Source organism: Epinephelus fuscoguttatus, linkage group LG2 (genome assembly GCF_011397635.1).
Source record: "Epinephelus fuscoguttatus linkage group LG2, E.fuscoguttatus.final_Chr_v1".
Taxonomy (NCBI): Eukaryota; Metazoa; Chordata; class Actinopteri; order Perciformes; family Serranidae; genus Epinephelus; species Epinephelus fuscoguttatus.
In genome coordinates this window covers 3,039,876-3,065,727 of record NC_064753.1, presented here as the reverse complement: position 1 = coordinate 3,065,727, position 25,852 = coordinate 3,039,876, and the positions used below count along the sequence as shown (strand labels likewise).

The 25,852-nt window shown below is 43.4% G+C and overlaps 1 protein-coding gene across 1 annotated transcript in view; it reads left to right on the top strand.

The window, feature by feature from the left end:
- efl1 (elongation factor like GTPase 1) overlaps window positions 1-25,852 on the top strand; it is a 310,425-nt gene that overhangs the window by 269,498 nt on the left and 15,075 nt on the right. The window contains exon 21 of the mRNA XM_049602819.1: window positions 7-191. Coding sequence (XP_049458776.1) covers window positions 7-191 — 185 coding nt within the window. The remainder of the gene's footprint in view (window positions 1-6; window positions 192-25,852) is intronic.

The window sequence follows — 25,852 nt, the reverse complement described above, 5'->3', positions numbered from 1 at the left end:
TACCAGGCCGGGTATATGGTGTACTTGGGAAGCGAGAGGGGCGCGTCCTCCATGAAGAGATGAAGGAAGGGACGGACATGTTCATCATCAAGGCTGTTCTGCCTGTGGCTGAGAGCTTTGGATTTGCAGATGAGATCCGCAAGAGGACCAGTGGATTGGCCAGTCCACAGCTGGTCTTCAGCCACTGGGAGGTGATCATTTTTATTCATTTATAAATCTATAAATCAATCTCTCTCTCTCCCTCTCCCTCTCTCTTTCTTTCTCTCTCTCTCTCTTTCTCTTTCTTTCTCTCAGTTCAACTCAATTCAACAGGCTTTATTGGGATGATATTTAACATATGTTGCCAAAGCACAAATATACTTAACAGGCAGTGTATACAATATACAGCTGATTCGCAAATGACAATAGTCAACAGAGTAGGTAATTAAATTAGTGAGAAAAGTAGAATATATATATATATATATATATATATATATATATATATATATATATATATATATAATATGTGTGTATATACATGCCCCTGAATATGGGGAGGAATAATCACGAGTCATTAAGAGTGGTGTTTCCTCAGTTAACAATGTTTACTGCTCAGCAAACTCTCACAAAACTCACAATAGTCATCAAATAAACAATATGTAAACAACTGTGAAAAATACATTTCTACCGTGCACATGCAAGTTCACAGAATAACATACACACTCGGCGCAGCCACAGGTTGAACCTTCCTAACACGCGGGGGTTTTACTCATGCACACTCGTTACCATACTTGACAAAACTTTACTTTAACTTACTCAAAATTTGTATATAAACACTCAAAAACATTCTCAACATGTCAGAAAATTATCACGACACAGTTAGCAGTGAAATACTGGCAACATAGCTGAATATGGGGAGAAATAATCATGAGAGTGATTAAGAGTGGTGTTTCCTCAGTAACAACGTTTACTGCAATGAGGAAAATACCGCGATTTTCATTGTATGTGGGTGGAGACCAGAGTAATCGATCTCAGGCTAACGGATCAAGACCACATTGTCGATCACTGATAATACTGTTATATCTTAACTTTTAACAATGAAAAATGAAATAAACAATTAATTAATTGAAGAGAATTTTTTGCATTTTAACCCTTTGTGAACATACCATGAGTTTTTACTGTTTTTAACCCATTTTAAAACATCTTATGAATTGTTGTGAATTGTTTCTCATGACCATATGATCTTTTAAACCTCATCACAGCATTTAAATCGTGTTACAGACCATGAAATTGCAATCTTTTTTAAACTTATCAGATTATTAATGTATCATCATTTAACTTGTCACACACAAAGTAAATGTCGTCCCGACATTAAACAAGTTAAACATATGGCGTTATATTTGTGTCATATGTCGCGCGAGCGGATAACACATCTGCACGCGCGCAGATCTCTCGTGTAAATTATTTTGTGTTTCAACTGCCGCGCGCACTTGTTTGATCTTCGCGCACATATTCAGCAACAGAGTGAAGCAGAGGCAGGTGCGTGCGAGTAAAAAACAGCAGCGACACACACAACAACACTGTGCAGCTGCTTTGCGCGCGCTGGCTCGCTCCTGCTCTCGCTCCTGCTCTCGCTCTCTCTCTCCCCTGTGCTTGCTTGCGGTGGAGTTCTGCTCGCTCGAAGCAAGGACTTTTGACACTTTGGGGGCCAAGGTTGACCCCAGCCCTCTTATGATTGGTCATTTTCCAGCCACCCACGTGGGTGCCTTTTTGGTTTTCTGCTGATGACAGCTTCCGTCACAGACAGGAAGCTCAGTGGGTTTTTGGGGGGTTTTTTTGTTTTGTTTTTTTTGAAAATAGAACAATTTACAACAATATATGGCAGTTGTTACGTTCTTCATAATATGCTCTTACACAGACGGAGCACAGGAAACAGAATGAAACAAAAAAGACATATGAAAAAATATATAAATTAAAATCGCTAAGGGGCCTCTTCTAATAGTCTAATGTTATTAATAGTGTACGGAAGACTTTTTGCTGTTTTCTTTTTCATGTGCTTCAAAGCTTTACAGTACATGACAGAGCTCAGGTGAAGCTACGTGCAGCAGAGTAGGAGGGCTGCTAGCCCCACTAGCTGTCCCGGATGTTAGCGAGTGCTAGCACGTTTCTCTCACAGCAGCAGAACCGCAAAGTAAAAGAAATACAGTCCGAGTGAAGCGCTTGAGCCGCGGGCAGATACCCAGCAGTCACCGACAACTAAAGCCTCGACTGGTAATAAGTATGAAGGCCGTTGTGGTGAGCTAGCTCGATGCTAACTTCGGCTAGCGGTAGCGGTTAGCATCCGCCACTAACACCCACTTCCCAGCTCACCACAATGGCCCTTCTGCCCCGTTGCAACAAAACGCTGGAGGCTCCCGTTGCCGGTGACAGCCGGGTATTGGCCCATGGCTCCAGCACTTCACTCGGACTGTATTTCCTTTCCTTTATGGTCCTGACAACTGCTGTTGCTGCTGTCTGGGGCAGGATGCTACACAGTTGAGCCAGAGAAGAGGGGCCCAGTTTGAATGTTTTGTTTACAAACTGCAACGAACAAAACTCCAGACTCTACCTTTAATAGATGAGAACTAATAAATCACTTTGATGGTGCATCACTCTAGCCCGTATTTCCCATGGAAGTATGTAGCCTATTGCAGTTCCCCAACCCATAGCAAGTTCCATGTGTGTTTTTCTCCCTCATAGTCAGCGTGTAGCTTCTTACCAGGCTAGTTAGCTAGCTAAATTAGCCACCGTAAGCTAACCAACCATTACAACACAACCCCTTTTTTTGATATTTAAAAAAGAACTATGTACTGTAAAGCTTTGAAGCACATGAAAAAGAAAACAGCAAAAAGTCTTCCGTACACTATTAATAACATTAGACTATTAGAAGAGGCCCCTTAGCGATTTTAATTTATATATTTTTTCATGTCTTTTTTGTTTTATTCTGTTTCCTGTGCTCCGTCTGTGTAAGAGCATATTATGAAGAATGTAACAACTGCCATATGTGACGGAAGCTGTCATCAGCAGAAAACCAAAAAGGCACCCACGTGGGTGGCTGGAAAATGACCAATCTTAAGAGGGCCGGGGTCAGCCTTGGTCTCCGCCCCCAAAGTGTCAAAAGTCCTTGCTTCGAGCGAGCAGAACTCCACCACGAGCAAGCACAGGGGAGAGAGAGACCAAGAGCAGGAGCGAGCCAGCGCGCGCTAAGCAGCTGGACAGTGTTGTTGTGTGTGTTGCTGCTGTTTTTTGTACTCGCACGCACCTGCCTCTGCTTCACTCTGTTGCTGAATATGTGCGCGAAGATCAAACAAGTGCGCGCGGCAGTTGAAATCTGTGCGCGTGACACGAAATAATTTACACGAGAGAGAGATCTGTGTGTGTGCAGATGTGTTATCTGCTCGCGCGACATATGACACAAATATAACGCCATATAAACAATTTTCTCTTTTAGTCTCTAATTAATTTGACACGTAGATCTTCTTCTGAGTTGTACTCGAACAAAGGTCAAAGGTCACAGTTCAATGACTGTCAACAGTCCATAAGCATAAGGCTACAGTCCATGCCTGGTGACTGCATGAGCAGTCTTTCAACAGTCTATTCGTTTTTCATTACAATGATCTGTGTAAACAGTCTATGAATTGTCCATTAAAACAGTCTGTATGAACAGTATGGATTGTCCATGGCATCAGTCTGTATGAGCAGTAGGCTCATGCTTGCTGGAGTCCATACATGAAGGGGGGCTGGAAGTAATATGGCTGTAGAGGTGGCAGCCATGGAACCAGTCCTGGTGTGGGGTAGATGGGTAGCATTTGGGGTGTTGGCTGGACATTATAGCAGGAAGGAATGCCAAGCTGATCATAGGTCATACGTTTTGGCGGGTGTCTCTCCCTTTTTGGCAGCTGGTAGGACAACTCCTCAGGTTCAGCAGCAGCACTTGATGGGGGAGAGGCTGGGGGTGAGTGTTCATTGGGCAAATTTCCTGCAGGTAAGTCTATTCCTTCACCTGGTAGAATTTCAGCAGGTGCACTGCACTCCTCTGGCTGATCTCCTCCAGGAGGCTGTCCTCATCGGATTCCTGAGTTTGTGTCACAAGCTGGGGTCTCTCTTTCTGTTTCCTTTTGTCATTTTTAGCCAAGTCTGGTTGTGTCTCAAAAGGTAAGTGATCACAGGGCATTAGCAAGTTTCTGTGTAAAACTCTGGAGCGTCCCTTACCCTGTTCTGGTCTCACTTCATAAATTGGCAGGTCAGAGCCCATTTGTCTCACTACTGTGTGAATTGTGTCCTCCCAATAGTTCCTGAGTTTACCTGGTCCTCCTCTGGGTGTCAGGTTTTTAATCAAGACACGCTCACCGGGTTGTCACACTGAACTCCTCACTTTTGTGTCATAGTACCTTTTACTCCTTTCAGCAGCGTTTTGAGCATTTTGGTTGGCGATGGCGTATGCTTCCTCCATACCTTGTTTTCATTTCTCCACATAATCTCGCTGATCACTGGAACCTGACTCTGTATGTAGCCTGAAGAGCATATCAACTGGAAGCCTGGGTGATCTCCCATACAGAAGATAGAATGGCGAATAGTCTGTCACTTCGCAGCGTGTAGTTATAGGCATACATCAGTTTGTTCAGGGACTCTTTCCAGTTTGATTTCTGTGTCTCAGTCAATGTCTTAAGCATTTGCAACAATGTCCTGTTCATCCGTTCCACTTGACCATTCCCCATCGGGTGATAGGGAGTTGTTCTGGACCCAGCCACTCCACTGAGTTTCTTTAACTGACTGAACAGCTGATTCTCGAATTCTCTTCCTTGGTCATGATGGATGCGAGAGGGGAAACCAAACTTCGGAGAAAAGTCATTGAAAATGAGGTTAGCAGCAGTCTTCTCTGACTTTGATGTGGTGGCGTATGCTTGGGCAAAACGTGTGAAATTATCAACGATGACAAGGATGTACTTGTATCTGCCTTTGCATCGGTCGAGATGGAGAAAATCAGTGTTTATCAGTTCGAATGGCTGTGTTGTCACGATATTTGTCAAGGGGGCTCTTGTGTCATGGCAGGGCTTTTTCTGTTTTAGACAAGTGCAGACTTTGGTCACATAGTGCTCTATGTCTGATTGCATATATAGTCAGAAGAAGCGGTCACATACTAGGGATACTGTGCGATCAGCGCCTTGGTGTCCCATGTTATTGTGCAGCTCTTCTAACACCCTCCCTCTGTATCTTTCTGGCAAGACTAGTTGCTTGCGGGCAGTGGTATTTCTGTACAGAATGCCATCATCGTCTATTGTCAATTTGTCCCATTCTCTGAACAGGCATTTTATTTTTGGACTGAACGCTCTCAACTCCTTAACTGGTGGCTTACAACCAGACAGTTTACACTCTAACACAGGACGGATAACTGGATCAGATCTCTGTGCTTCTCTTAACTGTTCCTTTGGTATGGGGCTGATTGATGCGGTGGCTGATTCACCTTCAGCTGAGACAGACATAGCTACAGTTGTGAGTGACCATGTTGCACGTGATTCTTTCTGTACTTCAACAGCTTGAGTGGCAGCACTGATGGTGTTTGATGACAGTTCCTCAGAGCACTCTCTCATTAGTGACTCTACATCCAGTGGCATTCTCGACAAAGCATCTGCGTCACTGTTCTCGTTTCCGGGCCTGTACTTAATTGTAAAGTGAAAATCAGCCAACTTTGCAACCCACCTGGAAGTGGTTACATTCAGTTTTACTGTCGACAGGATGTATGTGAGCGGGTTGTTATCACTATACACAGTAAAGGTTGGAGAATAGTACAAATAATCGCGGAGCTTGTCAGTGATCGTCCATTTTAAAGCCAAGAATTCTAGCTCGCCTGCATAGAGGTGATGGTTCTTTTCAGCTGCCGTTAATGTGCGAGAGCCATAAGCAATGACTCTGAGTTTGCCATCTTGGTTTTGATACAGTACCGCTCCCAGTCCTTGATGTGATGCATCGGTGTGTACAATGAATGGCTGACTGAAATCAGGGAAGGCTAATACTGGTGGGTGTAGCAGGCAGTCAATCAGCTGTTCAAGTACCTGTTGGTGCTGGTCTGTCCACATAATCGGTTTGTTTGAGGGCACAACATGGCTCATTTTCTTTAACCCTGTCTTTGTTTCTCTGTTGTTGTCAGGGGCTTCACCCGAGTCCGTTTTTAGGAGCTCATACAGACAGCTGGCGTTTCGTTAAAAGTCTTTGATGTACTGTCTGTAGTAGGTGAGTAGACCAAGCATTTTTCTGAGTTGGCCCACAGTCTGAGGTCTGATGTCTTTTAGTATTCTTACAGCTTCAAAGTCAGCAGGATCTACTCTACTGCCCTCTTCAGAGACTATTCTGTCCAGATAGCGGACCTCAGGTTTGAGTAGATCACACTTACTCGGCTTGAGTTTGATGCCATACTCTCTAAGGCGTTGCAGCACTTCGTGTGTCGTCCAGATAAGGGACACAGATGTCATCATGAAGCCCTTCCAAACATTCCTCCATACAACGTTGGAAGGCCGCAGGGGCATTCATGAGGCCAAACGGTATGCAAATCCACTCATAAAGCCCCCACGGTGTCACAAACGCTGTCAGTGGTCTGCTTTCCTCTGACATGAATCCCTGGTGGTAAGCTTTTCCCTGATCTAAAAGTGAAAACTAGGACTTACCACCTAGACTATCCATAATGTCTTGGACCCGCGGGATAGGCTGATGGTCATGATGGGTGCTGTCTTTTTTCCGAACGCACTCAACAGGTGAGGAATACGACGAGTTTGACTTCCTAACCCATCCCTGTGCTATCAGGTCGTGGAGTTAACCTCTAATTTCCTGGTACAGGGGGCTAGGTACTGAAATGTAGGTGCATTTGACTGATTCAGTGTCTTTGAGAGAAATTCATCTGCAACTTTTCAATACGGCCAATATCATTGTCTGACCTTGAGAAGGAATGACACTCTTCTTGAAGCATCTGTTTCACTACTTGTCTCTGATCCTCACTAAGATGACTTAAATCTACAGGAGCATCCCACTGATCACTGGCGTTACTTGGGGGTTTCGTGCTGGTGTGACTCACTGTGGCTGGTGTTGCAACTTTCTCAAAGACCTGGGCAGGCAGAACTGACATAATAGTTTGTACTGTGCCAATTAAGGAGCGCCCTGGTAAGACAGTGTCATGGTCAGTTGGGTTAGAAACATCAATCATGATAACTGGAAATACACCTTTCCTTTCCTGACTCTGACTAGTGTGTCATAAAACTCAAGACCATCTGGCCACTGCGGGTTCAGGTCTGGCTGAAATAGCATGGTCATGTCCTCTTTAAAAGGCTGTGCAGCTACACAGTTAACCTGGATGCTACTGTGTTTTAAAACTGCAACCTCCTCTTCCTTGGTTTTGACTGCATACTCATCTTCTTGTTCTGCGCTAACAGCCTGTATAAAAACTCTCACCTTGTTTCTTTTGAGACTTGGGAAAGCTTTCCTCACTGTGCTGTACTGTTAAGTCTTTTCAGTCTTTGTTAGGATATGCTCAATAACATTGAAGCCTATGATGGGATGAGACGGGTGCCAGCCTTTCATTACAAGCACAGGAATGATCAGCTCTATTGTTTGGTCAGTTCCAGAGGCTAGTCGGAAAGTGGTTTCAATCCATCTCAAGTACGGCATTTCAGTTCCGTTTGCGGCAGTCAATGTCAGATCGGCAGGTGAGTCAAGGATCTCTGAGACATCTCTCAGCTCTGTGGTTGGTAAGTATTCCTCTTTCCATCTTTCATCGATTATGGACACCTGAGAACCCGTGTCCCATAGGGCTTGCATTTGGTGGCCGTTAAGGTAACATTCAACAAGACACTGCCTGCCAACTAGAGAGGTAACTCTGTGGCGGCGGCTAACTCAAGTTAGGGGGGGTAAAGTGTCAGCATTTTTCTCTTTACAGGGGGACTTTGTACTGGCATTTGACACTTTCTCTTATATTCAGTCCAATTTTGTTTTTGACATGTTTTGAAACAGTACAGTGTCTCTTTACAGGATGAGCATTGTTTCAATTTGTCAGGTGAGTCCGCACTGCCACAATTTGCACATTTCTGGGACTCTTGGCCAGTTATGGCTAACACCCGTCCCATGGTGGTAACCGTTCCCTGTTTAAAGGAGCCTCTCTAGACGGTTGGATTCCTCTGGTTTTGCATTCAGCTTGAAAATGTTCTCCACTTCCACATCGGTAGCAGTGCATGCAGCGTTCATTTGCTCCTGTCTGCTGGCAGACAAAACATCTCTGTGGAGCATGGATAGGTCGGTTTGGGTACTGAGTAGGTCCATACTGAGGCTGCATTGGAGGGGGTATTTGGGGCTAACTGTAGCTGCTGTAATGTTGCTGTGGTGAAACATGTAGCTGGGGGTCTCTATCTGGCCTAACTGCAGGTGGAACATAGGGCTGTGGCTGAAACCTAGCCTGCTGTAGAGTCTCTTTAATCTGGGCTATCTCTGCACTGAGACCCTTTAAAGATGCTACACTTGTCTTCAGTTCTTGTATCTCTTTTAACAGTTCAGGGGAAGCCTTTATTTTGGCTTCCTTCACAGGGCCCTTCGCAGGTGGATTCTCTTCTGACTGCACTACACTCACACTCGTGGCTGATTGTGGGGTGCTTAACTTCTTTTTGTTTCTTCTCTCGGCCTCATTAGCACAGGCAACATTTATCCTCTCTAGTAAAAGCTCATCTGATGTCTCAGTATCTAGGAGAAGAGGCTGCTTGTCTATCCTGATACTGTCATTCTGGAGACCAGTGAGTAACGTGTGTAAACACATGCGCTGGACTAAAGCAAGATCATACTGAAGCCCTGATTCTGACTCTTGGGATGCAAACAGTACTTTCTGCCTCAGATCCAAAACTCGCATGAGGAAACTCTGGGGATTTCTTTGCTGTTCTGTGCTTCAGAAGCTAGCTGCTTGTAAAGATCTGTGGTGCTCTTTTCTTGGAAGTGGGAGCGCAGGATGCGTCTGAGCGTGGGGAGAGTCAGGTGAGGTTTCCCTTCCAAGTAGCTGCGTAACTGGGAGCCTGGAGAAATAGCTCTAATTACAGCATCTACTATTTTGATTTCAGGATAACCTCTGTTCAGTCCAGTCTCAATCTGATGAGCAAGGCTAGAAAATGTCAATTTATCTATCTGGCCTGGTTCACCTATTTGACCCGAAATTTTGAAGTCTTTGCGCCAGCATGGGCTTGGCTGCTGGGGCTGAGCATTACCTGAGGGCTGCATGCTGACTTTTGGGCTTATGGTAGGTAGGAACCATCGCTGATACTCATTAGCAGTAGCATTAACAGGAGTGAGCTGCTCAATTTCCACATCTTTATGTTGCTTTACAGTTCTTTGTTCCTCCATCTCTCCCTGTGTTTCTGTGCTTTCAGTAGTAACCATTCAGACATGCCACCATCTTCTAACTCTGTCACTTCTTCTCTTTCCAAATATTTCATTACATGGGTCACTAGTGATATACGGGACTTTCCTTTTACATCTGCTCTTTGCTCTCCTGATATGTCAAGAAAATCACAGACTTTGAGCAAATTGTCTCTAGTCAACTTATGTAACTCAGCTGCTACCTCTTCCTGTAGCTCTTCCAAAGCCGTCATTATGTCGACAGGACAGGAGAAATCTTACTGTACACAGGCTGACTCCAAACTGGATGGTCTTTAACGTCCCTGATGATCTCTGATTGGCCTCAGGTAACATACTTAACGACCAGCTTCAGCTCTCCTCGAACAGCAACACCTTCCTCGCTGTAACCTGCCTGGGTTGTTTTGTGGGGGGGGATTTAGCTGCTTCAGGCTTCGGCCGCCAGGCTGTGGACACCGGACATCTGAAGAGCAATCCCAGCGGTGCCTCCAAAATGTAACGCCCCTGAATACGGGAAGAAATAATCACGAGAGTCATTAAGAGTGGTGTTTCCTCAGTAACAACGTTTACTGCAATGCTAGAAAATATATACATACATACAATTTCCAAATAAACATTTACACTACAGGTCAGATGCAGTAGCGTACATTACATATTCTTTTTCACTCACAACAAAAATGGATTTCTTAGACAGAACTCTCATCCTTTTCACTGTCACTGGTAAATAACATGCAGTTGTAGCTCAGCAAACTCTCACAAAACTCACAATAGTCATCAAATAAACAATATGTAAACAACTGTGCAAAATACATTTCTACCGTGTACATGCAAGTTCACAGAATAACATACACACTCGGCGCAGCCACAGGTTGAACCTTCCTAACACGCGGGGGTTTTACTCACGCACACTCGTTACCATACTTGACAAAACTTTACTTTAACTTACTCAAAATTTGTATATATACACTCAAAAACATTCTCAACATGTCAAAAAATTATCACGACACAGTTAGCAGTGAAATACTCACGAGAGTGATTAATTAGTGGTGTTTCCTCAGTAACAACGTTTACTGCAATGAGGAAAATACAGCGATTTCCATTGTATGTGGGTGGAGACCAGAGTAATCGATCTCAGGCTAACGGATCAAGACCACATTGTCAATCACTGATAATACTGTTATATCTTAACTTCTAACAATGAAAAATGAAATAATCAATGAATTAATTAAAGAGACTTTTTAGTATTTTAACCCTTTGTAAACATACCATGAGTTTTTACTGTTTTTAACCCATTTTAAAACACATCTTATGAATTGTTTCTCATGACCATATGATCTTTTAAACCTCATCACAGCATTTTAATCTTGTTACAGACCATGAAATGGCAATCTTTTTTAAACTTATCAGATTATTAATGTATCATAATTTAACTTGACACACACACACACACATATATACATGTACATATCTCATATGTTTCATATGTTTACCAATAAACATGTTTTATGTGTTTGTGTGTGAAAAACAAACAAAAAATGTAGTAGAGGAGTAAATAGAAATAATAATAAATAAAAAGGTGCATAAGGTGCTCTATTGAATTCAGATCTGGTGACTGTGGAGGCCACTGGAGTACAGTGACTCTCATTGTAATGTTCAAGAAATCAGTTTGAGATGATTTGAGCTTTGTGACATGGCGCTTTATCCTGCTGGAAGTAACAGTCAGAAGATGGGTCATAAAGGGATGGATATGGTCAGCAACAATACTCAGGTTGGCTGTGGCATTTAAAAAATGCTCAGTTGGTACGAAGGGGCCCAAACTGTGCCAAGAAAATATCTCCCACACCATTACACCACCACCAGCCTGAACCGTTGATCCAAGGCAGGATGAATCCATGCTTTCAGTCAACATTTCTCCAATATTCTATTATCCAGTTTTGGTGAGCGTGTGCCAATTGTCGTCTCACTCTCCTGTTCTTGTCTGACAGAAATGGCAGATGGTGTGGTCTTTTGCTGCCGTAGCCCATCTGCTTTGAGGTCCGACATGTTGTCCATTCAGAGATGATCTTCTGCATATCTTGGTTGTAACGAGTGGTTATATGAGTTACTGTTGCCCTTTTATCATCTTGAACCAGTTTGGCCATTCTCCTCTGACCTCTTGCGTCTACAAGGCATTTTCACCGGGAGAACTGCCGCTCGCTGGATATTTTCTCTTTTTCAGGCTATCCTCTGTAAACCCTAGTAATGGTATATTTATTTATTTATTAAAAGGATCCCCATTAGCTGCCACCTAGGTGACAAGCTAGTATTCCTGGGGTCCAAAACAGATAAAAAAAATATAACATATATAACATTAACAAAATGAAAATCCTAGATCAGCAGTTTCTGAAATACTCAGACCAGCCCATCAGCCCAACAATCATGCCACATTCAAAGTCACTTACATGACCTTTATTCCCCATTCTGATGTTCAGTTTGAACTTCAGCAGGTTGTCTTGACCATATCTACATGCCTAACTGCATTGAGTTGCTGCCACTTGATTGGCTGATTAGCTATTTGCATTAATGAGCAGGTGAACAGGTGTATTAAATAAAGTGGCTTGTGAGTGCTGCCTCTATGGTGCTGACGCTGTTTGGTCCAAGTATATGTTGCATTTTAGTCTGGTCAGATAGTGTATCAGAGTCTTGGAGTTTACATTTCATATTTGTAAAGAACTTTGTTCTGACGCCTTCATAGGTGCTACATTGTAGCAGCAAGACCACAAAGAGCTGAATATGAACATGAGCAGCCTATTATAATAAAATGTTTTATTAAAGTACCTGTCAGTGGTGGAATGTAACTAAATACATTTTCTCAAGTATTATGCATAAGTACAATTTTGAGTAACTAGTACTTTACTTATGTTTACTATAACATTGTATGTTTTACTGAACTAAATTTGTTTAAGTTACCTTGCAGATTCAGATTATTTATATTACAATTAAGTGATAAATGATGATGTATTATTATAGATTAAACTACCCAGGAGTATGTTAAGTAATTAAAATGAGCTCCACCTTTACCAAGTGCAGCATTTAAAGTGATGAACATGTTAATGTATCACGAATTATAATTCAGATATATAAACTTATATGAATATGAACACTTGTACTTGCTAGGATGCATGACTTTTACTTGAAACAGAGTAATTTCGCAATTCAATATTGCTACTTTGACTAAGGTAAAAGATTTGAAAACATCTTCCACCACTGGCAGGACCTAATTGATAAATAATTGTTTTCTGTGGACAAATTTTCCATTATATCCTTAATACTTTTGCCAGTGTGGCCATGGAGTTGGCATTAAACTTAATTCTAAGTGGTATTAAGATTTTAAAAAGTCTTAAAATAACTTGGAGAACCCTAGGGATACCCTGCTATGTCTTTAATCACCCATGAAAGAATTGGTGTAAATGCTAAACTATGAACAGTTGCAGATTTGAATACAGCATTAACAGAGTCCTGTGATGTGTTTGCTCCCTCCATAAGAAAGCGTCTTTCATCAATGGACACTATCTGGATGTACTTGTCTTCAGATGCCTGGAAGATATCTGGCAGTGTTTCAAGGCATCCTGGCAGCTTCTGTTAAAAACAAGAGTCCCTTTTGCGGTTTTGGTGATTTTTGTTTTTTCAGGGTGCAGGTTAGCATGGAGACATCTTATGCCATCATGCCCCTCCCCCTCTATGATGGTTGCATCTGTAGTCTGCTGGGTGGTCAGAAAACAGGAAGTCTCTGCCACCACTACTGCATGACGGAGAGTTGCTGGAATATTTTTGACAAGATATATCTCAACCAGTGATGGGGATAACGGCATTATAAATAAACGGCGTTACTAACGGTGCTACTTTTTTTCAGTAATGAGTAATCAAAAAAGTTACTGTCTCCCCCATTATAACTTTATAAACGTTACTCACAATAAAATGCACCATTACTCGGCTTTACATGAGTTCACTGAAGCGGCTTTCACCCAAGCAAGCTCCTTCTCAGCAGAGCTCTAAAGTTTTTTTTTTCTTTGGTGAGGGCAGGTGAGGGGAAAGGGAGGGAGAGACAACTGCATAAGTGATGATGATTGGCTTAGGGAGAGTAAAATTTCATCATAAACCAATCAGAGGCAGAGTAGGGCGGGTATTCACAAGCACACAAGCAGGGTTGCTGTGTGGGTTTGTGTTTTTGTAAAGTTGCTTACAAATATTGGTAGTCGTGGGTTGCTTTTTTTTGGGCTTGTTTCTAAAGTGGAGTTGCTTCTTTAGGCTTGCTCTCTAAACGTAGCCTTTCTCTATATATATCCATCTAATAAGTTATTTAAATGCATGATAGTGTGTCGGACTGCAGGATGTTTCCACAGCTCCGCTCCGTCTGCCCCTCTCCTTCTCCGTATACACACAGGTGACGTCAGTCAATGACGCTTTTCACATTTAAATAGCACGATTAATGGAGGTTCTTTAACTAGTGTAGATAAGTGTACAATGTTTTCTAATAATGATTTCTTCTATTAAGTGTCATTTTCATATATTTAACATATTCAATGTTGAGTTTCATTACATACAGTTCCATTAAGGGGGGGGTGTCCAAGCAATTTGACATATTTGAGCATTTTATAAAAAAGTAACACTATAGTTACTTTTCCAGGTAATTAGTTACTTTTACAGTGCAGTAACTCAGTTACTTTTGGGGGAAAGTAACTAGTGACTATAACTAATTACTTTTTTTAAAGTAACATTCCCAACACTGATCGCAATTTTAATTTGAAATGTATTTATTTGAATAAACCCCTTGAGATGCATCATCTCGTTTTCGAGGGGGTCCAGACATATAACAAACATGGACTCAACAATACACAAAAACAGAAACCAATAGACAAAAACAAACAGTACAACAAAAAACACACACACACACACACACACACACACACACACACACACACACAAAATAAAACAGAAGACAAACCACAGTTAACATCATGACAATATTAGGACAGTACAACCATAAGAAGGCCACAATGGCCAACACTGAAACAACAGCAAATAATGTATATGATTAAATCACCAAATCAGAGAGGTCACACAGTTTCAATGAAAACAAGAACAGGCCACCTTAAAGTGAGAAGACAAATGACTCTTGAAAATAACAAACAATGAAATAGATCTGATGTTAGCTGGTAAATTATTCCAATCTGTTGGTGCTTTAAACATAAATGATCTTCTGCCAAATGATTTATTGACTCTAGGAACAGAAAAATAGAGATGGGTAGAATGTCTGATATGATAATATGATGTATACAGTATAAGAAACTGTTGTAAATAAGGTGGATAATTAAAATAAATACATTTATATATAAGATGTAACCAGTGCATATGTCTTCTCACATTCAATGATGGCCAGTCGAGTCTATTATACATTGTGCAATGATGGGTGAAGTAAGGGCAACCTAGGACAAATCTGCAGAGTCTATTATAGGTTGTGTTAAGTGAAGCAAGATCAGATTTGTGAACATTTTGATATATGACATCACAATAATCCATGATTGGAAGTATCAGTTGAGTGGCAAGTTTCTTGTGGACATTGAATGTAAAACAGTTACGGGAGCGATATAACATATTAATACTAAAGTTGACTCTCCGTAGAACATGATTTATATGAAGTTTAAAAGTAAGTTCAGAATCTAGCCATATACCGAGATATTTAAAACGAGATAAAAAAACAATTTTTGCTTGGTACCAAATATCATGATATAGGATTCTGATTTATTGAGAAGAAGTTTATTACAAAATAACCATTCCTGAACTGAGGTGAAATCAGATTGAAGAAAGGATTGAATATGTGGTATGTCAGGCCGGGATGTACAGTGGTGGAAAAAAGTTTTCGGACACCCCATGCATTTGTGAAATATTGCATTAAGAATCACTCTTAGGTCGTCGTCGTCGTCGTCGTCGTCGTCGTCCTCCGCTTATCCGGGTCCGGGTCGCGGGGGCAGCAACCTCAGCAAGGAAGCCCAGACAGTCCTCTCCCCAGCCACTTCCATCAGCTCTTCCGCGGGAACCCCAAGGCGTTCCCAGGCCAGCCGGGTGATGTAGTCCCTCCAGCGTGTCCTGGGGCGGCCCCGAGGTCTCCTCCCGGTTGGACATGCCCGAAACACCTCCCAAGGGAGGCGTCCGGAAGGCATCCTTACCAGATGCCCGAACCACCTCAACTGGCTCCTCTCGATGTGGGGGAGCAGCGGCTCTACTCCGAGTCCCTCCCGAATGTCTGAGCTCCTCACCCTATCCCTAAGGCTGAGCCCAGCCACCCTGCGGCCGCTTGTATTCGCGATCTCATTCTTTCGGTCACTACCCAGAGCTCGTGACCATAGGTGAGGGTTGGAACGAAGATCGACTGGTAAATTGAGAGCTTCGCTTTCTGGCCAAGCTCCCTTTTCACCACAACGGACCGGTTAAGCGCCCGCATCACTGCTGACGCTGCCCCAATCCGCCTGTCAATCTCCCGCTCCATCCTACCCTCACTCGTGAACAAGATCCCGAGATACTTAAACTCCTCCACCTGAGGAAGGACCTCCCCCCTGACCTGGAGTGGGCAATCCACTCTTTTCCGGCTGAGGACCATGGCCTCGGACTTGGAGGTGCTGATTCTCATCCCAGCCGCTTCACACTCGGCTGCGAACCGCCCCAGTGAGAGCTGGATGTCACTGTTCGATGGAGCTAGGAGGACCACGTCATCCGCAAAAAGCAGGGACGAGATTCTCCCATCACCGAACCTGACACCCTCTATCACTCGGCTGCGCCTAGAAATTCTGTCCATAAAAGTTATGAACAGAACCGGTGACAAAGGGCAGCCCTGGCGGAGTCCAACCCTCACCGGGAACAGGTCCGACTTACTGCCAGCCACACGAACCAGACTCATGCTCCTTCGGTACAGGGACTGGATGGCCCTTAGCAAGGGGCCACCCACCCCATACTCCCGGAGCACCCCCCACAGGATGCCCCTGGGGACACGGTCGTAAGCCTTCTCCAAATCCACAAAACACATGTGGACTGGTTGGGCGAACTCCCATGCCCTCCAGCACCCTGGCAAGGGTAAAGAGCTGGTCCACGGTTCCGCGTCCGGGACGAAAACCACATTGCTCCTCCTCGATCCGAGGTTCAACTATCGACCGGACCCTCTTCTCCAGCACCCTGGAGTAGACCTTACCGGGTAGGCTGAGGAGTGTGATCCCCCTGTAGTTGGAACACACCCTCTGGTCCCCTTTCTTGAAAATGGGGACCACCACCCCGGTCTGCCACTCCAGGGGCACTGCCCCCAATGTCCACGCAATGTTGCAGAGGCGTGTCAGCCAAGACAGCCCTACAACATCCAGAGCCTTGAGATATCCGGGACGAATCTCATCCACCCCCGGGGCTCCGCCGCCTCGGAGTTGTTTCACCACCTCGGCGACTTCTGCCCCCAGAAATTGGACGACCCGCCCCTGAGACCCCCGTCTCTGTTTCCTCACTGGAATACGTGTTGGTGGGACCTCTTAGGTCTTCAAGTGCAATTTCTTTTAGTACAGTCACAGCCAAAATACTAAATAAATCCTAAAAAAGCCATTAAAAACTTAAAATTGATTGGTTCCATAAAAATACATAAGAAATTTTGAGTATTGGGTCATTTTGGTACCAGTGATGAAGGTCGTTCTTTTTATTAAAAGACACAATTTTTGTTGCCAAGCTTCGTGTCTACATAAAGCCAGCACATTTGAAAGTTCTTCAGACACAAAAATGGCTAAAACAAGGAACCTAACGCAGGAAACACGCCTGAAGATAAAGATTCTCAGCCAGGAAGGGTACAGCTGCCGCCAGATAGCCAGGAAGTGCAGATGCAGTCCTTCAGCAGTTGAATACACTCTGCAGAAATACAGACGAACCAACAGCTTGGAGGACAAACCAAGATCTGGGCGTCCAAGGGTTTCTTCAGCAAGAAATGACCGCATCCTCATCCGCATGTGCAGGCAAAACCGCCGAATGACATCACAGGAGCTTCAGCAGCAGTGGTCAAACCAAACTGGTGTCCAGCATTCCACCCGCACTGTACGTGGCCGACTTTTAGATCATGGCTTAAGGTCCTACAAGGTTATCAAGAAGCCCCTGATCAATGAGAGACAGAGGTTAGCCCGGCGTTGTTGGGCCCAGGCACACAAGAACTGGACAGCCAGGAATTGGAAGAAGATTTTGTGGTCAGATGAGTCCAGTTTCCAGCTTTCCTCCTACTAATGTGAGGGTACACAGAAGGCCAGGCGAAGCATTATCTCCAGCATGTACAGTACCTACTGTCAAGCATGGTGGAGGCAGTATCATGGTTTGGGGATGCATGAGTGCTGCTGGTGTTGGTCATCTCACTGTCTGTGATGGCACATTGAACTCTACCAAGTATTGTACCATTTCATGATAATATTTGAGATTGTGTAAAATTTTAAGGGTGTCCGAAAACTTTTTTCCACCACTGTATATATGACGGTGTCATTGGCATAAAGTTGAACATGGCATGTAGCAAGACTTGATGGTAGATCATTTACATATATAGAAAATAACAGTGGGCCAAGAGTTGACCCCTGGGGAACACCACGTTGCTGAATAAGCAGATCAGACTGAAATCCATTCAAGACAACACACTGTTTTCTGTTGTGAAGGTATAAGCTAAACCACTGAATTGCATTGAGAGAAAGGCCTATATTGTAAAGTTTGTCGAACAGCAAATAACGATCAACAAAATCAAAGGCTTTAGTTAAATGAATGAATATCGCACCAGTGAGCTCACCATTATCTGCAGCAGAGAACACATCGTTCGTAAACTTTAGGAGGGCAGTTGTTGTTGAGTAATTAGACCTGAAGCCAGACTGGAATGGTGATAATATGTTATTGATAGTGAGATAATGGGAGAGTTGATTATAAATAGCCAGTAGCCAGAACTATAACAATAATATTATTACTTTCATTAATGTTGTTGTAAGCTACTGTCATTACCGTCTGTCCTGCATCTCTCTCTCTCTCTCTCTCTCTCTCTCTCTCTCTCTCTCTCTCTTTCTGTCTCATTGTGTCATACGGATTACTGTTAATTTATTATGCTGATCTGTTCTGTACGACATCTATTGCATGTCTGTCCGTCCTGGAAGAGGGATCCCTCCTCAGTTGCTCTTCCTGAGGTTTCTACCGTTTTTTTTCCCCGTTAAAGGGTTTTTTTGGGGGGAGTTTTTCCTTATCCGCTGTGAGGGTCCAAAGGACAGAGGGATGTTGTATGCTGTAAAGCCCTGTGAGGCAAACTGTGATTTGTGATATTGGGCTTTATAAATAAAATCGATTGATTGATTGATTAAATTAACTTTTCAAATATTTTAGCGATGGGACAAATGATTGAAATTGGCCTGTAATTATTGGTGTCAAGTACATCGCCACCTTTATGGAGTGGAGTGACGCGACCCCATTTCCAGACAGCTGGTAACTCACAGGTGGACAGTGAAAGGTTAAATAAATCAGCAAGTGGATATATTATAACATGTGAAGCTAGTTTGATGAACCTGTTCTCTAGACCATCAAGTCCAATGCTACTGTTCATTTTCAATTCATTGATGGCATTCTGGACCTCTAATGGAGAGATTTTCCTAAATGAAAAAGAACTGGAACATGCTGAAATATTGCTAGAGGTGCACGTAGACAGATAGGATTCAGGTAGTACTGAGGAACAGACAGTTGAGAAATGCTGGTTGAAGGTTTGGGCAATAGATAATGAGTCATGAAGTATAATATTATCAGCTCTTATTTTATTAATAGTATGTTTATTAGATGTACTAGTAATAGTTTTCATTTTATTCCAAAATTGTTTAGGGTTCTTAAAATCAGAGGTGAGAGATTCTTTATAGTAGTTGGATTTTGCATGACGGGTTTTTGTTTTGCTCATATTACGTAGTTGCCGGTACACTTCCCAGTCAGCATTATCTCGTATTCGACGATAAGTTGCCCATGCTTTATCCCTCTCTCTGAAGAGATTGATAAGTTCGGAATTAATCCAAGGGAGATGTTTGCCCTTAACTTTAACAGTTCTCCAGGGTGCATGTTTGTCCGCGACTTCAGAAAATTCTTTGTGCAGAAAATCCCAAGCATGCTGAACATATAACATAATAAGTTGATATCTATCCCAGTTAATGTTTATCAGATCGTTAATAAACAGATCAATGTTCAGTTTTTTTAAATTGTCTGATTTTAATCAATTTAGGGGGTAATTTAGATAATTTAATCTTCCATACACAAAAAACAGTTGAATGATCACTGAAGCAATCAGACATGGTACCAGCCTTAAAGAGTCTATCAGGGTGTGACACAAGAATCCAGTCAAGCACAGATTGTGTTGTAGGGGTGATTCGGGTTGGCTCGTTAATTAGTTGAATAAGATCACTGAAGCAATCAGACATGGTACCAGCCTTAAAGAGTCTATCAGGGTGTGACACAAGAATCCAGTCAAGCACAGATTGTGTTGTAGGGGTGATTCGGGTTGGCTCGTTAATTAGTTGAATAAGATTTATACTATTAAATAATTTTATTTCTTTATCAGATGAATTATCCAACCAGTTTTTGTTAAAATCTCTGAGTAAGATTAATTCATTGCTACTGGAGATGGAATTGATGGTAGAGATCATGCAGTTGAAGGACTCCACTATACTACCAATAGTGAGACATTTATTTACATGAAAATATATCTTAATAAATATGCTTTCAAAATGTAGAGGGTCAATAGTAGGAACAACTAACTCAGTCACAAGATCAGAGGAGACATATATAGCCACACCTCCACCCCTGGAGCATCTGTCAGATCTGTATAGGACATAATTTGCAATATTTAATTCATCATCAGAGATGTTCGTGTTGAGCCAAGTCTCAGAGAGTGTAATAATGTTAGGTTAATGTAGAACAACCCATGCACGGAGCAAGTCTATTTTAGGCAAAAGACTCCTTATGTTCATGTGAATTATTTTTAATCCCTTAAATTCATCCAATTTGGAGGTAAAAATTAACAATGATGCTGTTATTAGTCAAACATAAATGTAGTACCAGGTTGTATAGATTGCAAGATTCAAAATTTACTGTGGAACAGACAGACAAGACAAAAAAGTACAAACATAAAAAATAAAAAATAAATGAAAAAAATACATACAACAAGAAGGCACAGTAACCCAGAAACCAAATCTCAGGACATTTCCGCAAGTACACCTAACTGTGTAGGTGCAGACCATCAACTAAAATTAAAGCTCAGTCTGCACTGATAAGAGGGGAGAAAAAGAGTAGCTCAGAAATGTATATCTAGATAACACAAGCGATAGCTAGTAATAACCACCGCCAGGGGGCAGTGTCATAAAAGTGGACTCTGTCATGCCAGAAGACTGAAGGCAGAAGTGACGTTATCGACACTGAAATGTAAACAAGCAGAGTAACAAAACGAGACAGGTAAAAAGTCACCTGTTGCGTCAAAAGACAACTGAAAAACACTAAAGGTGGGTCAACACATCACCTTAGTAAGTCATGACATTTAAAGAAGATAAGCACAAAAGAAAAATGAAACTGAGGGAGAGAGTCACTTTGTTTGACTAACTGGATCTTCAAAAGCTAATCATAGCTGCTAGGCTAATGATAGCAGCTGCTAGGAACTGACAGACAACAACCTCACCTCAACGGCAATTTATTATCCAGGAGAGTTTGTAGTGGACATGAAGACCGCTTTAGCATCTTTGTGGGTGAAGAAGCGTTGCTGTTTGCCATCCATAACAACACACAGCGTGGCGGGGTAACAGAGAAAGTACTTCAGATTGAGTTCACGGAGCTTACGTTTGACTGGATCAAAGCTCCAACATTGCTTCACCGGGCCAGGGCTGAAATCAGGAAAGATGAAGATGCGCTTCCCATTGAACTCCAGATTCTTCTTCTCCCTGGAAAGGCGAAGAATTTTCACCTTGTCCTGGAAATTCAGCAGCTTGATCAGAATAGATCGGGGGCCGGATCAATCGCTTTGCCGGGCCATCGAGGACCGGTGCGTCTTCTCAATGATCACCGGAGTGGGAAAGGCATCTCGCCCAAGGAGCTGTGGGATGAGCCGGGACATGAAGCCGATCATGTAACTGCCTTCAGTGGACTCCTGGACCCCAACGAAGCGGAGGTTCGATTGGCGGCTCCGGTTCTCCAAGTCATCGACTTTGTCCAACAGGTAAGAGTTGTCTTTGTCGAGCTGCTTCACCCGGACGACCAACTCCTGTACATTATCCTTGTTAGCCCCAACACGTTGTTGTAACAAGTCGACTTGTTCTCCCAAAGTAGTCAGGGAATTTTGAATGCTGGTTAGACTATTCTGAATAGGGTCAACTTTGGAATCGAAGTGAGATAGCATGTCCTTCCTGCTCAGCTGAGTTGCGTCCCACAAAGTTTGCAGAGACATGCTTCCCTCGATTGTAGCAAATGCAAAGATTAAACAGATCTAGCAGCAGTTTAAATCACTTTAAACACTGGTTGACTTAAACAAGGACAGTCCGTTTAAATCACTAGGATCAGTGACAAAAAGAAGGCATATAAAGCTACTTTTACTAGCACCAAGCAGACAAGCTTGAGATGCGTTCACTCACACTGAGGCCATCTTTTGAATGTAATGGTGTGGAGGAACTACCCATGGCGGCTAACAACCTGGGTGTGCTGAGCATTTCACTGACTTCTCCTCAGCAAAATGCCCCCTCCTTCTCAGACTAATGCTTTGGACCACAGCATCGGCCAAATCAATAATCTGATTTAAGGTGTTCCAACTGCCGCTGTCTGTGTGATGTCTCTAGCCACAGTAGGCTTGACTATGAGGAACTCCTTAGAGCCCCCGTAACTACGGAGGGGCTTATTGGATCAATCTCATCAGTCACTCTGTGCTTTAAAAGGCCAGATGAGGAGAGGTAACAACTCAGTCGCCACTTGCTCATCAGCAGAGAAAAGGAGATGACATGAAGTATAGCAACACAATAGTGAGAAGAAAAAGCACAGGCAGCCCAGAGCACCCACGGCTCAGGCTGTTGCCCTGTCTTCCCAGGCTGCTGCAGCTTACACACTGCCACGCTGGCCCCTTTGCAGCAAAGGTGTTTGGGTGCAGATCCCAGAGAGGGCTCCGCATCAGCAGAAGGCTTCTGCTTGAAGTGGAGAGACAGGGCAAAAATGATCGTCCTCTGGAGGGAGTGATTCATAGGTAAAAGCCACATTCCCCGGGCTCCCACGCAACATGGTGGCGATGTTTTCCGCCCCCTCCTTCCTTCCTGTTGATAATGTTTGTGTTAATATTCTTGACAATGTGATAACAGTTTTGATTAAAACAAATTACATTCCACAAAGAGTAAACCCTCCTGTCCTCCCCACCTCCTTGGCTTGTCGTGATATCTTGCTGTATTCGGCTCAGAAAGAGACCTGCTGTCATTCACAGCAGCCCAGTGTCAAAGCCCAACTGCGCGTTAACAGAATGGATGGACAAGACACTGAGACTGGTCTATTCTGTCCAGTTCTGCCACGTCCCTCCTCTATTTTTGTGCATCAAAGAGGTGAATTTGTCCTCCCAGGAGGAGATCACCGCTCAGTAGAGATCCAGGACCTGTTACAGAAACAAGCTGTGTCTGTTGTCCCCACGCACGATGACAGAAGGGGTTTTACACTGCATTTTTTCTAGTGCCCATGAAGACAGGAGAGTTCAGACCCATTTTGGATGTCCACATCATAAAGCGATGCGTTGCCTGCAAGACAATAATAATGCTAACTATCAAGCGGTTACTTGAACTGGTTCAGCTGTACAATTGGTTCACCATCGTCGACTTAAAGGACGTATGCTTTTATGTCAAAGTGGCTCCAAAGTTCTTGCATTTCACCTTCCTGGGGATAGCCTACAGTACAGCAGCTGCCATCCAGCAATCCCCTGGTACCCTGCACCCTCAGCAAATGTTTGGATGTGGTACTTCAGCCACTGCACGAACGTGGCATAAAGGTCTTCTTTTATCTCAATGACCTCATCATCATGGCCAAGTCCAAGGAACTGGCTATGTTTCAGTCAGACCAGGTGATATTGTTCGCAATCAACTGGAAGAGGAGCAGTCCCCTACCACACCAGCAGGTCGAGAATTTGGGTGTTGTGCTCGACGCACACTGCCTGCAGGCTACTCTGTCAAATTACAGACGGACGGCCCTGCGGCAAGCAGTTTGCAAACTGCGGTTTCGGTGCAACACTAACAGCATTGACCTTCGTGCAGGTGCTTGGGTTCATGGCAGCAGCTCACTCGGTGGTATCTTTGGGGTTATTGCACCTGCTGCGCCTGATGAGGGGGTTTGCCAGCTTTTGCGTGGATGCCAATCAGCACCAGAGTGGGAGTAAGTCACTCATGTGCAAGTCATAAGCAAGTCTCAAGTCTTAACCTTAAAGCAGGCCTGTGTACATGTTAAGTCTACAATAGCACACTGTTCTCTAAAGCCTTGTAATTCAGTGTATTTTTCTAAAATATTTCCAATTCAGTGCAAGTAAGGGTTGCTTCACAATGCAGATTTATTTCAACATGAATGCACATCTCCAACATTATTCTTTACAACAGAGCATCCTTTTCAACAATATCAGAATCTATATTATCAGATATTAATATATACTTTCAACATATTGTACCACAGTAGCCAGAACTATAATTACAATATTATTACTTTCATTAATGTTGTTGTAAGCTATTGTCATTACCATCTGTCCTGCAACTCTCTGTCTCTGTCTCTGTCTCTCTCTCTCTCTCTCTTTCTGTCTCATTGTGTCATACGGATTACTGTTAATTTATTATGCTGATCTGTTCTGTACGACATCTATTGCACGTCTGTCCGTCCTGGAAGCGGGATCCCTCCTCAGTTGCTCTTCCTGAGGTTTCTACTGTTTTTTCCCCCGTTAAAGGTTTTTTTTTTTGGGTGGAGTTTTTCCTTATCCGCTGTGAGGGTCCTAGGGACAGAGGGATGTCATAGGGCTGGGCGATATACCGGTTTGTACCGAAAACCGGTATTTATTTTCGTTATGATATGAATTTTTCATATACTACAATACCGGTGAATAGCCCAAACAACGTCTGGAACGTGCGCGGCGGGAAAGTGTTTCAGCGGGGACCCATTTCACTGCTGCACACCACAGGCACACTTGAGCAGGTGAGCATGAGAGCATAGAAAAATTTAGAGGCAAGAATGGCTGCCGGAGAGAGTCCTGAAAGCAAAGCAACTGTACACGATGACCCAGAAGAACTCATAACAAAAAGAGCAGTGTTTCCCCTATATGCAACTAGCAGCGGCGCACCGCCGTTTACAGTTCTCCTCTGCCCTCTGTTTTGCGCACGGCGGAGTTTCGCCCCAATGCGCGCGCGCGCACACACACACACACACACACACACACACACACTCTATGCCAACAACACCAACTGCTCACAGCACTATTGCCCCCGCCACCACCTCCCACAGGCCCCAGCTATCACTGCCACTTCCACCGGTCATTTTCCCTATAGAGACCATTGCTCTGCCCTGCCAGTTGCGAGACCACAGAGGTGGTGTGGACCATAGGATCCTTCGCCCGCTGGCTTGTGTCTCAACTTCAGCCACTGAGGAGCTTACTCTCCATATTGCCCTGATTAATGCTAGATCGCTAACAAACAAGACTTTTTTGTTAAAGGACTTTTTCACCTCTCATGATCTGGATTTTCTGCTCCTGAGTCTTGGCTTCAGGCTGGTGAGTGTACACCGTTCTCTGAACTCCTTCCTCCTGACTGTTTATTTCTCAGTTCCCCTTGGACCCCCGGTAGAGGTGGAGGTCTAGCCTCTGTGTTCAAATCCAGCTTTGAGTGTCGTCAAATTCTATTTGACAATTATTCCAGTTTTGAGCTACAAGTGTTTGAGCTAAACCTGTCCTCTCCTGTCATGTTTGCAGTTGTATATTGTTCTCCTAAATTTAATAAGGACTTTATTAATGACTTTGCCGATTTTCTATCAGGGGTTACTGTGAAGTATGACCACCTTTTAATTTCTGGCGATTTTAATGTCCATGTGTGTTGTCCAGACCTCTGGTCAGTGATTTTTTTAAACCTCATCGCTTCTTTTAATCTCATTCAGTCTGTGACCAGCCCGACTCATGAGAAGGGTCACACCTTAGATCTTGTGCTATCACATGGGTTATCTGTGAGTGTGAGATATGTGAAACAGCATGTATTTTTGACCATCTGCCTGTTTTACTTACCGTTTCAATCCCCTGTTCGCTGACTGTAACCTGTGCTCCCTCACGCCGCCTGCGCATGTTGAACCCTCAGACTGCATCACAATTCTCTGCTGTGTATGCCGACGTAAACATGTTTAGCACTCTGGATGTCAATCATGGTCTTAATGCTGA